The sequence below is a fragment of the Aedes aegypti genome, chromosome 1, assembly GCF_002204515.2.
Source record: "Aedes aegypti strain LVP_AGWG chromosome 1, AaegL5.0 Primary Assembly, whole genome shotgun sequence".
In the NCBI taxonomy this organism is placed as follows: domain Eukaryota; kingdom Metazoa; phylum Arthropoda; class Insecta; order Diptera; family Culicidae; genus Aedes; species Aedes aegypti.
Genome location: NC_035107.1, coordinates 302,250,437 through 302,263,532, shown reverse-complemented (window position 1 = coordinate 302,263,532; position 13,096 = coordinate 302,250,437). Strand labels below are relative to the sequence as shown.

Below are 13,096 nucleotides of genomic sequence, written 5' to 3'. Positions count from 1 at the left end.
TTTTTACCGCACATATTTTTTGCGTGTAGAAAGCTCAGAAGAAAGCTTACCTGCTATTTAAAACACCTTGATCTATCGGGCTTCTGTCAAAAACCAAGCTTTCCGAAGATGACATAAAAAGCTCTGCTTCATTCGCACTCCCGCGAGCTGACCTGAGCCGAGTATCCTTTTGCTTGAATCAACGTGAAAACTGTGTTCGAAATTTTGCTCGCCGGAAAATCCCGAAATTGAGCGTAAAAATCAACTGATTCCGTGCTAAAGTAGTGAAATTACGTGCCGGGCATCGTTCCGCGTCGAAATAAGGTGAAAGTCCATCATTTGAAGTGTGATTTCATGTGGAAAAAGTGATTGGAACCGATCGAATCGGTGTCTGCCTCTTCTTCTTGGTGTTTATTGACTTCAGTTCGTTGAGTTGAGGTTATGTTCGCGCGTTTTCATTATTGACAGTTTCGCGAGAGAAAGTGGCGACGGAGCAAAAATCAAAACAAAAGTGATATCTATTCAGAAGCTTTGAAGCGAATTTTCGGAAATCGACCATGTTTGGCCCCAAGCAGGGAGGATTCGGCCAAACGAGTGCTGCCGGGGGATTTGGCAGCACATTCGGAAGCACCACAGCCACGGCCAGTCCATTCGGGCAGACGAGTACCTTTGGGAAGCCTGCGACGACTGGGGCCTTCGGGGCTACGCCCACTTTTGGCCAACAGGCGACGCCTTCGCTCTTCGGACAAACGCAACCCGCCGCAGGTGGACTGTTCGGGGCGAGTACCACGGCGGCACCGGCTTTCGGCGCTCCGGCAACTACCCAATCTGGATTCGGAGGTGGGTGACGTCACTGATTCTATATATTTTTACTGCGACGCAATTTGTTCGTTCCCAGGGCTGGTAGCAGGTTCCTAAAGTATCTTTTTTATCATTATCGAACTCGCCAAGGGCGAAAAGCCACTCAAATAAAGATAAATAATAATAACCAGTAATCTTCAAAAATTTTAGCAGTGATTTCTCTAGCCTCCATGAATTCTTTTTGAAACTTTCCAGGAAAGTTTAAAAAATATCCAGATTATCTTTGGAGAATCTCCTGAAAAAAATCCAGGAAGTATTTCTAAAAGAAAGCAGAAACTTTTTGTAAAACTTTAAATTAAAAATAGAAGAATCCATGTAGATTAAAAGAAAATCGTAAAATTTTAGGAAGAACTTCAGAATCAATCCTTAGGTGAAATTATTTAAAAATTGGAGCAATTTTGGGAAGAATCATATCAGGAATACCCGGTTGATGTTATGAAAAGTACAAAGTCCTATACTGCCCATAAAAGCATATCAGTCCCATATCTGCTGGATTTCCTATTCACATGGGACAATTATGCGTTTATGGGCAGTATAAGTCCTATGAAAATTCCTAAAGGATTATTTGCAGTATTTTATGGAAGAATGTGCAGATGAATTCAAGAAAAAATAAGTAGAAAAAATCAGCGTAGGAAGTCCAGCAACTCCTGGAGGAAGTCTCATAGGTCAGAAAATTTTGAAATCCATAAATGAATATCTGGAATAAACTTTTCAGGATTTTCTTAGATGAAGTTCGGTAGGAAGATCTGCTAGAGATATCGATAGAACAGTCGAAGTAAAATAATTCTATTTTGTATGGAGAAAAGTCATCTAATTGAACATTTCTCTAGAATGAAAGATTTGCTCGGAAAAAACATTTGATAGGCGTCATCATTCATTATCTACAACCAGTACAGTGTTCGTTCGATTTGGGCAAACACGTCCAAAACTGACATGTTGCCAAAATCGAACGGTCTTTGTAGAGTGCATTTTTCTTACACAATTCATTCTGAATTGAACTACAAAGTCATCCTCTAAACTTAGTTTTGAATAAATTGTAGAAATTGTTGATAATAGTTACCAAAATCTAACGAATTTTTGAAAACCTTTCGATTTTGGCACGGTGGTAAAATGGATTTTGCCAAAATCGAACGGGCATTCTATTCTAAACGAAAAGCACGGAGGAATTCCCTGCTAAATCCGGAAAAAATCCACTGTATGAATGTTGGATAAAGAAGCATTCGGAATAATTTTCTTCTTCGTCTTCTTTCTGACGTAACGTCCCAACTGGGACAGATCGTGCTTCTCGATTTAGGGTTATGACGATGCCCACCAGTGCGTTCACAGATGCGTGCATAAAATGAATACGCAAAGTGGTTCTATTTTAGGTTAGTGGTTTTATTTCACCGGTAGTTGCTATTCTTGCTTCTTGTTTATCATTATTGACAGCTACAGTGTTTGCACGACATAACGTGAAGTGTTTGTTCCGCATTATTTGGACATTTAGACAAAAAGCAGGGTGCTGAACCACTTGGTCACTTGTATGATTCACTTTGGCATGGGGAGTTTTTCTCGGCCGAATCGTCTGAAACTTTGCAATTAGAAGCGCCTCAGTGCGATGCATATTTTGACCAAAAATAAGCTCTGTAGCTTACAAAAACCCCTCTGCCGAAATGAACCAAAAGTGCCATGAATAGGATCTGGCTCCCTATCGCTAATGAATTCCTTCGGTTATTTCCACCAGGAATTCCACCGGAATTTTCTTCAGAAATTCATCCGGCGATTTTTTCAAAAAAAAAATCCTCCAGGGATGTCCCAAGGACTCCTCTTAAGGTTTCCCCTCCGGGGCCGAGGATTTCCTCCATGGAGTTCCACCAAATAAATAACTCCAGAACTTTCCAGAGTTTCTCAAGTACAGGCAAACCTCCATGAATCGATTACTGAAGTTCCCATCGACTCATAGAACAAAAATGCTTTGGAAAGTTGATTGAGACATAGTAAACATGAAATGGAATTCTTCTGAAGTTGCTTCGAATAATTCACTACATTCCCTCCGGAAGTTTGTCCAGAGTTCCTCGGAAAATTTCTCAAAAGTTTCTCCGGGAATTTCTCTAGACTTCTACTGGGAACTCCTCTAAAAATTATACCGGATTTCCATCGGAAATTCTTCTGGATATCATCCAGCAATTCCTCGGAACGGCTTATTCCAAAAAATCATCCAGCGATTCATTTGGATTTCCAGAAAGTTCCTCCGGAATTTCTTTCCAACTGTAGGAATTTGAATTTTACTTGAAAGTTACTCCAGGATTTCCTTTGGAGATTTTCTAGGGTTTTGTCTAAAATTCCTACAGGAATTTCTTTAGAGTTCCTTCGGAGGTTCACTGGTGATTCCTCCTGAGTTGCTCCAGAAATTCCACTGGAGTTCTTTCAGCAATTCTTTTGGATTTTATCCAACATCTGCTTCGAAGTTTCTTCAAAGCTTCAGGAAAAACTCCGGAAAAATTTCTGAAGGAACGCCGGAGGAATTGTTAGAGCACCTACAGAGGAATTCATGGGGGAAACTCGAAAAATTCCTAGAGGAATACCCGAAAGAACTACGCAACAATTCCAAAGGAGCTAAGAAGGAAATCCAAAGTTCTTCCCGGTAGAACTTTGGAGGAACTTCGGAGGATATGCTGGATTCGATCCAGAAGAATTGCTGAAAGAACTCCTAAAGAATTTCTGAAACAACTCAGGAGGAATGAACGGTGAAGCACCGAAGGAATACCCCGAGAACTTTAAAGGAAGGAAATCCCCGGATTATTTCTTGGAGGGAATTCTCGGAAAAGTTCTTGGAAGAAATCCCCGGGGGCATTTTTGAAGAAAATCCTCTAAGAAATCCCATGAAAAGATCTTCGGAAAAAATCTTGCAAATTTCCCTAGAACTACCTGGAGAAAATTTCCAGAAAAATTCGCTGAAAAAAATCCCAGAAGAAATTCTGAAGAAAATCCCCGGAGAATGATTTTTAATCCTTATGATTTTTTTGGGTGAAATACCCAGAGGAAATTCTGGACGAAATCCCCTGAGGGATTGCTATTGGAAATCCCCTTGGTAGTTCCTAGAGCAAATCTCCAGGGAAGTTTCTGTAGGAAATGCTCAGGGGAATTCCTGGACCAATCTCCGGAGGTGCTTCTGGAGGAAATTCCCGAAGCAATTCCTATAGGAAAGCACAAAATAATTTCTGGACGAAATCCCCGTAGGAATTGTTATTAGAAGTCCCTTGGGGAATTCCTGGAGAAAATTTTCATCCCCGAAGGAATTGCTATTTGATATTCTCGAAGAAATTCCTGGAGTGAATCCCCAGAGGAATTCTATAAAACAATCTCCGGAGGAATTTATTAAGAAAATCCTCGGAGACCTTTCTTGGTGAAATCCCCGGAGAAATTTTTTGTTGCAAATCCCAGAAGGAATTGCTATTGGAGATCTCCTGAAGAATTTTGAAGAGAATCCCCGGAGGAGTTCTTGGGGGAATTCTCCGGAAGAAATGCCTGGAGCATATCGTCAAAGAAGTTTCTGGAGGAATTCCTGGACGAAAACCCTAGAGGAATTTCTGGACGAAATTCTCAGAAGAATTCCTGGAGAATATCCCAGGAGAAGTTTCGAGAAAAAAAAATCTCAGAAAATTTTTTTGAAGAAAATCCTCAGATGAATTTCTGGACGAAATCCCAAGAGAAAATCCTGGACGAAATCTCCGGAGGAATTGCTATTGGAAATTCCCTGAGGAATTCCTGGAGAAAATCCCATGAGGAATTACTATTGTAAATCCCCTGAGAAATTCCTGGCGAAAATTCTCAGAGGAGTTCTTGGGGATATTGGCAGAGTAATCCTTGAAATCCCCGGAGGAATTCCTGGAGAAAATCCCCACAGAAATTCCTGGTTGAAATCATAAGAGAAATTCCTAATTCAAATCACAAGAGAAATTCCTGAAGGAAATCTCCGGAAAAATTCTCTGAAAAAAAATCCCCGACAGATTTTTTGAAGGAAATCCCTGGAGGAATTGCTATAGAAATCCCCTGTTGAATTCCTGGAAAAAATCTCCAAGGAGGTCTAGGAATACCCCCAGAGAGAATCCTTGAAATTCTCGGAGAAATTCCTGGAGTGAATTCCCAGAGGAATTCTTGGGGGAAATCTCCAGAGGAATTCTATGAAAAAATCTCCGAAGGAATTTCTAGAGAAAATCGGCGTAGGAATTCCTGGACGAAATCCCCAGAAGAATTTCTGGAAGAAATTCGCCGAAGGAATCTTCTCAAATCATCAAAGAAATTTCTTAAGAAAATCCCAAGAGGAGTTTCTGGACGAAATCCACGGATAAATTTCTGAAGGAAATATATACCCGACGGGATACCTGGAACGAGTCCCCGGAAAAATTCTTGCAGCAAATCCCCGGATGAATGCCTGAAAGATATTCCCTAAGAAATTCCTGAAGAAAATCCCTGAGTAAATGTTGGGGGATATCTCTGGAGGATTCCTTGAAATCCCCGGGTGAATTCCTGGAGGACGTTTCTGGAGAAATTCCTGCTGCAAATCCACAGCTGGTTTAAATTCTCTGAAAAGTCCCCGAAATAATTTCTGGAGAAAATCCAAATAAGAATTTCTTTATGAATTTCTGGACGAAATCCTCAGAAAAAATCCTGGATGACGAGGAATTGGAAATGCCATTCGAAATCCCATGAGAAATTCCTGAAGAAAATACCGGAGGAGTTCTTTGGAGAAATCTTCGGGGGAATTCTTGAAAAGAATGTCCCGATGTAATTTCTGGGCGGCTCTACCGGTAATTCTTTTCGAGCTACACTGGGAACTCCTCCGAAAATTTCTTTGCGATTTTATTTGGATTTTCGAGATAGTTCCTCCAATAATTTAATCGGAGTTTCTCCAGGAATGCTCCAGTAATTCCTAGGAAATCCTCCGAAGCTCCATTAGGAATCCTTCTGGAGTTATTCCGAGAATTCCCCTAGATATCCTCCGGGAAATCCTGCAGAGTTTCTCCAATACATCCTCAAAAAAAAACGGAACAATAAAATACCGACGAAACACGAGACTGCACGTCACTTTGTTTTAAAGAATAGCAACGGTTGGATCGGTTGGATAGCGTTGCCAAAGATACAAACGCACTGTTAACCGACAGGGTAGGTTGCTGTTTCCCATACGTGTTTAGCAACGACCGGTGTAATGTCGCGTTATGATGGTCGTTAGCAATTTGTGTTTATTCAGGCTGCGGTGGGCATCGTGATCTCTTTCCGGTCTCATTTTGGTTCCTGTTTTCAAGCATGCGGTGTCTAAAGTTCCCGATTTTAGACACTCAGTAACTAACAGCTTTGGACTTGGTCACTATTTTAATGCATGTCTCAATAGAAGGTCTCTAAAGTCTCTTTTAGGCCCAACCAAAATGGTCTCTGGAGTAACTTTTTCCTTCTCCTGCTCTAAATGAATCCTGGTGTAGAATTCCAAAGCTTTCAGAGTTCTTTGTTCGACTATGAAATTCCTTCACAATTCTTTTCATACCCCTCAAGAAAAAGCCTCAAAAAATCTTCTAGTGGTTTCTTCAGCCATTTCTCGCTAAACTTCGCTAAAAGAGCTATGTAAAAACGAGAGATTCTTTCCTTTCTCGCTCAATTTCGATTATAACAGTAAAAAACTCAATCTTTTGGAGAGACGAACCAGCCTCGGGCTGAAAGTCTCTCTAATAAAGAAAAACAAATCTTTTGGGACGTTTTTCACTATAGATCGATAGAGAACTTCTCAATGTTAGATAGGCCTTTTGAAAAGTTACGCGAGATTTCTTATGGATCACTTTTATATACCCCTTCAAGAATCGCTCCCAAAATTTCTCTACCAATTCTCTCGAAAATTCGCCCAGAAAATCCTCCAACGATTCAAGGGATTCTTGAAGTTCACAGCATTTGCTAAAAGAAAAAAAAATAACAAAACTCCAACCTTCAGTAATTTCTACAGGAATTACTTTGAATATTTTTTCAGTTACTATCCTATCCTATAAATTTTCCACAAATTCTTCCACCAATTTATCCAGTTATTACTCTAGGATTCCAAGACTGGCAGAAGGTCTTTTTTAGACTTGATCTTTATTTCAATGCGAGTCTCTAGAAAAATCTTTACTTTTAGTGGAAGATTTGTAAAATCTCCTTTTCAAACAAAATTACCTCTTAAGTCCCTTTTTGCTCTTTTTTCCTCCCTGCAGTGAATCCATGGGAAAATTCTTGAGATTCTAGATATTCCTACCAGGCATTCCCCCAAGAATCGCCTCATAAGATTTCTCATAATTTTATCCAAGGATCTTCCTGCAGTCCCTTCCAAAAATTTCCCTAATCATTTTTCTTTTCAATACTCCTAGGATTCTTGAAAAGCTCATTCAGGATTTCACTCCAAAAAATGCTACAGCCATTATTCTTGTTATATCTATGATTGTTTCTACATAAATTTCCTCGAGGTTTTTCTCCTGAACATTTCCAGCGATTCCTCAATAAAGTCCTGCAATATCGGACATCGTATGGTAGTTATTCCAATAATTATTTTAGCAATTTCCCTGTAGATTCATACAAGTTTTCGCACATACAATAAATTCTGTAATAATCCGTAGGAAGCTTTGGAGGAATAGCTGGAGCATTTTCTGGCAAATGGATGATTGAATTCTTGTAGAATTTCTTAACTTGGAACAAGTCCTAGGATGAAATCTGGAGAGGCTGAGGATTTCTTTGAGTATTTTTTGAAGAAATGTCTGGAGAAATCTCTTTACTAGTTTTTGGAGGATAAAAAAATTCTTCGAATTCTTGAAAGCATTCTGAAAGACAATCTTGCAGGAGTACTTTGGGGAGTTCATGAAGGAATTAATGGATCAATTCCAGAGGAATCTTTTGAGTAATATCTTAAACTTTGTTCAAATACCTACCAGAAATACATTCATTGAAATTTCTGAAATATGAAATATTATTTCTTGTTTTTTCAGCATTCGGCCAGCCGCAGCAGCAAACCACTTCTCTGTTCGGAACGCAGAATAATACGGCCCCGAGTACGTCCCTGTTCGGCACTAACAACAACAATTCGGCATTCGGAGCGGCCAAACCGGCCGGATTTGGAGGTTTCGGACAACCCGCGGCGCAGACTTCGCTTTTTGGCCAGGCAAGCACCAGTCAAACCACGACCGGAGGATTCTTCGGCCAAACGGCACAGAGTGGGGGACTGTTCGGAGCGCAGAAGCCAGCTTTTGGAGGAGTAGCTCCGATTGGCGCCGGAAATGGAACGGCGGTGGCCAAATATCAGCAAACGGCATCGACGGACACGTTGGTCAAGAATGGCCAAACGACCACCGTTCAGACCAAGCAGCACTGCATCACTTTCATGAAGGAGTATGAGAATAAGTCGGTTGAGGAGCTGAGGATTGAGGATTACCAAGCAAACCGGAAGGGACCTCAAGCAGGGGCAGCCGGAGGATTCTTCGGAGCACAACCGGCGCCCACACCATTTGGGGCACAAGCGACACAACCCCAGTCACTATTCGGACAGACTACGACGTCTCAGCCGAGCACGGGCCTTTTCGGAAGCACCACCAATACCTTTGGACAGACTACGGCACCGGCCTTCGGAGCGACCCAAGCAACTGCATTTGGGAAGTCTTTTGGGGCTACGGCCACAACCACCAGCTTCGGATTCGGCCAGACCAACACCAGCACTTTGGGAGGCCTGACAGCTAACAAGCCAGCCTTCGGAACGTCAACCACCGGATTGTTCGGTCAAACGGCAACTCCGGCTACGAACACCTTTGGACAGTCCACTTTCGGCGGATTCGGAGCCCAGAGTCAACCCCAGCCTGCCGGAGGATTGTTCTCAGGAACCACCACAAGCACTGCTGGAGGAACCGCCTTCGGAGGATTAGGAACGCAAACCACCCAGACCGGATTCGGGTTCGGATCTACCACGGCAACCAACACCACCGGAGGCGGTCTATTCGGTGCCAAGCCCGCGAGCACCTTCGGAGCCATCCAAAGTCCATTCGGACAAACTCCCGCCTCAACGGCGCCAACTTTCGGAGGCTTCGGAACGGCCACCAACACCGGAGGTTCCCTATTCGGAAGTACCTTCAACAAACAGCCAGCTCCAGCGTTCGGACTGAACACGGCCACCTCAACGGGTACCTTCGGAGGCGGCTTGAACTTCGGCACCGGTTCCGGATCCCTGTTCGGAAACACAGCGAACAAACCTGGCGGTCTTGGCACTGGAACCGGCCTGTTTGGTAATACTTCCACTCTCGGCGCAGGAACTGGCGGCTTTGGAACCCTCGGAGGCGGAGGATTCGGCGCAGGGCTTGGAACCAACACCGGAATGGGAATGGCTGGCCAGCCAACCCAAGCCTCAGTTCCCATCCACCAGCAGATCCTCGCCATGGTCACTTCCCCGTACGGCGACAATCCCATCTTCAAAGACATCAAACCCTTGACCGGAGCCACGGCCGAATCCCTCAAACCGACCAACCCTACAGCCCAGAAAGCCATCCTCGAGGGCGCCAACCAACAGTTCAAGGTCTCGCCCAAAGTCGCCGGAAGTGGCGTTCGGGTGAAACCCGTCGGGGCGGCCACCCTCTCCAAGAAATCCCTATTCGAAGGCCTCGAAGAGTACGACAGCACCCTGGAGGAATCCTTCTCCCTCAAACCGAACGCCAAGCGACTCATCATCAAACCAAAGGTGTCCACCCCAACCATCACGATTCAGAACCGAGCCGCCCCTCAGCAAACTTCCGGTAACGATTCCACCGCCAAGGACGATCCAGTCGCCAAAGAGTCCTTCCACAACCAGATCCCGCTGAACCCGATCGAGGTCCCATCATCCGCCCAGGACACCAGCCGTCGCGTTTCCTGGCTACAGTCGAACGCCCTGGACAAAGTCCGGCAAAGCAATCGCCTCTCGGAGTCGGTGCTGGACACCACAATCAAGGAATTCGCCCCATCATCGGCCGCCCAATCCGCGGCGTCGTCCTCTGCCGCCAAGGATCCCAACATCTCGCTGGACTCCAGCTCTTCACCAACGGGCTCCACCGGTTCCCAACCAGCCGGAAAACCGGACACGGCCGGGCGAGTGGCTAGCAGTGGAAGTTCGCCGATTAACATGAATGATTCGCTGCTGTCGTCGAGCAATCGGTCGTTTCTGAATGACACCACGGCCAATGCCACCGGGATGGGGGATCTGTCGCTGATGTCCAATAGCATCCAGGAGGAGGCGGAACCGCACCCGACCGGGATCGTGCTGCGTAGACCGGGGTGAGTACCTACAAGTTTTCTGTTCCGTTGGCAATCAAAAAGAGTTGTAAAACACGTTGTGGGCTATAGCTTTAGTGTTTCTTGATATTCTTCAACTTAAAGTTTGTACAAAAAGCAGTTTCATTTAGAGATTTGTTCGAAATTTTGTTCTATTCTGAAGTTGTTTTGGAATTCAGAAAGATTGCAATACAACTAAGTTCAAAAAAAGAAGATTTTTAATTTACTTTTTTTATCGATAAAGTAAGTTTGTTTCTGACTTGAGCCTATTTGAATAAGTTCTCGAGAAATGTTGATCCAAAAAATCCGTTAAGGAACAAAACCCTCCAAAGACATAATGAATAATTTTGCAAAGGATTACTACTGCAATCCTTTCAACAATCACTACAGAATACATTTGGTCGAAGGAATTCCTTAAGGCATTTCTGACAAATTTAACCCTAGCAAAGCTCGCGGTAATCTTCCAGTAGAAAGGGACCCCTCAAGCTGGGTCTCAAGGTCGGCTTACTACCGGGCAATCGGAGGGGCTTCACGACCAACGTGCAGATACTGTCCCCTTACTTGGGTTATGTAAAAAGTGTAATTTAAAATGAAAAATAATGTGAAATTTATTGGAAAACTATTGCTTATGTGGTGTGGGTTGACTTTATTGAATTTACTATTGTGATTGTGGGTGTAGAGCGGGTAATTTATTGAAAACTTTGGGACTTACCGGTACTGTTGATGCTGCTTAGCCTGGTGTCTCCATGCCGATGGACGAGCACTTGCTGACGATGTTTTTGCGGCCGGCTGGATGGGCCTCCGGTGGATTTCCCCGCAGGGTGGTGGTGGTAGTCGAAAAATTAACTTGATGGATCGCTAGTAGATCGACTTGACGGAAAGGTGCGATCTACTTGTCTCCCTGGCGTCTTTTCTCTTTGGCTTACATCGACAGAGCCCAGGACAAGGCCGGAGTGACTTTGCCGAGAGGGGTACTCCTTGACGTTTAGGGCGCCCTTAGGACCCGAGGAATCGCTCCTTAACGGTTATGGCCTCGCAAGACCAGAGCGGCACTAATCTGTTTCTAATAGGCGTAATGGCCAACTAGGGACCACTAGGCCGAACCGTGTGCTTCGCCAACTTTAGTTGGCATACAAATTGGTGGAGTACCGTACGGTACCACAAAAGGCACTGGTTACTGACATGACTGCATTTAACAAAGCATGGACTTGTTCTTTTCATATCCAAGCTTTATTCTTTAGGCTTGTAACTCTAATTCGGCCTTTAGTGATTCGGCCTTTTGTGATTCGGCCTTTTGTGATTCGGCCTTCTGTGATTCGGCCTTCTGTGATTCGGCCTTCTGTGCTTTCGGCCTTATGTGATTCGGCCTTTTGTGGTAGACCCAGCTGTTCCGTTTCCCAGATTCTGACAATCAGCCGGTGCAGACAAATGGCCAGCCTCTCCGGGCCCATTTTGATGATTTCAGCTCCAATACCATCCTTACCAGCGGCCTTGTTGTTCTTGAGCTGGTTGATGGCATCCTTAACTAACCTCAATGTGGGGGCAGGATGGTTTCCTTCATCCGCCGTGCTGACGTAGTCACTTCCTCCGCTGTCGTGACCCTCGGTACCTGTGTTATCCGTGCCATTCAGGTGTTCATCGTAGTGCTGCTTCCACCTTTCAATCACCTCTCGTCCGCGCTGCATCCTTCTCCTTCAAAACTTGCCTGTATTCTTCGTCAAACCAATCGTTACATGTCCTCCTTTCCACGTACCCGACGATGCTCTCGGCTGCTTTTATGTTGCTCCAGCAGTCCTCAAGAGGGGCTTCGTCAAGCTCGCCCTCTTCCGGCAACGCTACCTTGAGATGCTGCGCGTATGCGGCAGCGACGTTCGGTTGGGCCAATAGCGCTAGGTTATACCGAGGCTGGCGTCGATACCGTACATTGTTGATGACGGATAGTTTTTAGCGCAGTTTCACCATCACTAGATAGTGATCAGAGTCAATGTTAGCGCCACGATAGGTTCTAACGTCGGTTATATCGGAGAAGTGCCGTCCATCGATCAAAACGTGGTCGATTTGTGATTCCGTCTGCAGTGGTGATCTCCAGGTGTATCGATACGGGAGGCTGTGCTGGAAGTAGGTGCTGCGAATGGCCATGTTCTTGGAGGCGGCAAAATCTATCAGTCGTAGGCCGTTCTCGTTCGTCAGCCGGTGGGCGCTGAACTTTCCAATCGTCGGTCTGAACTCCTCCTCCTGGCCAACCTGAGCGTTCAAATCTCCTATGATGATCTTGACGTCGTGGCTTGGGCAGCGGTCGTACTCGCGTTCGAGCTGCGCGTAAAATGCGTCCTTTTCATCATCAGTGCTTCCGGAGTGAGGGCTATGCACGTTTATGATGCTGAAGTTGAAGAACCGGCCTTTGAGCCTCAACTTGCACATTCTTTCGTTGATCGGCCACCACCCGATCACGCGCCTTTGCATATCACCCATCACTATAAAAGCTGTTCCCAGCTCACGTGTGTTGCCGCAGCTCTGGTAGATGGCACCATCGAACCTGTCCAGCACACCTCCTGCAGCGCTACGATGTCGAAACCGCGGATCTTCAGTACATCGGAGAGTATGCGTGTGCTACCGATGCAGTTGAGAGATTTACGATTCCACGTATCGAGTTTTCAATCGCTAGTCCATTTTCGTTGCTGTGGTCTTTGCCGATTGTTCCGGTCCGTATTATCTCGTTGACGATCCTGTGCTGATGTATTTTTACGGCTGGCTTGCAGGGCCTGACACCAACCCCCTATATTTCCGGTGGACCATTCCTCCTAAATGTTCGGAGGGCCATAGTGCGCAGTTTAGCTTAGAGTCCTTCTCTGGCACTCGGACGATGATCAGCCGCTCCTGACATGGGGAACAGACGCTGTTGTGAGCCGCTCCTAACATGGAGTACAGACGCTCAAGGTTTGCAGAAGCAAAAGCAAAAGCAAACCCCCCCTTC

At 44.9% G+C, this 13,096-nt stretch overlaps 1 protein-coding gene across 1 annotated transcript in view; it reads left to right on the top strand.

Moving 5' to 3' along the window:
* The first annotated feature begins 145 nt into the window (after window positions 1–145).
* The window catches only part of LOC5579966 (nuclear pore complex protein Nup98-Nup96), a 55,389-nt gene continuing 42,438 nt past the window's right edge, over window positions 146–13,096 (top strand). The window contains exons 1-2 of the mRNA XM_001658433.2: window positions 146–819; window positions 7,821–10,125. Of these exons, the coding sequence (XP_001658483.2) occupies window positions 537–819; window positions 7,821–10,125 (2,588 nt within the window). The 5' untranslated portion in view covers window positions 146–536. The remainder of the gene's footprint in view (window positions 820–7,820; window positions 10,126–13,096) is intronic.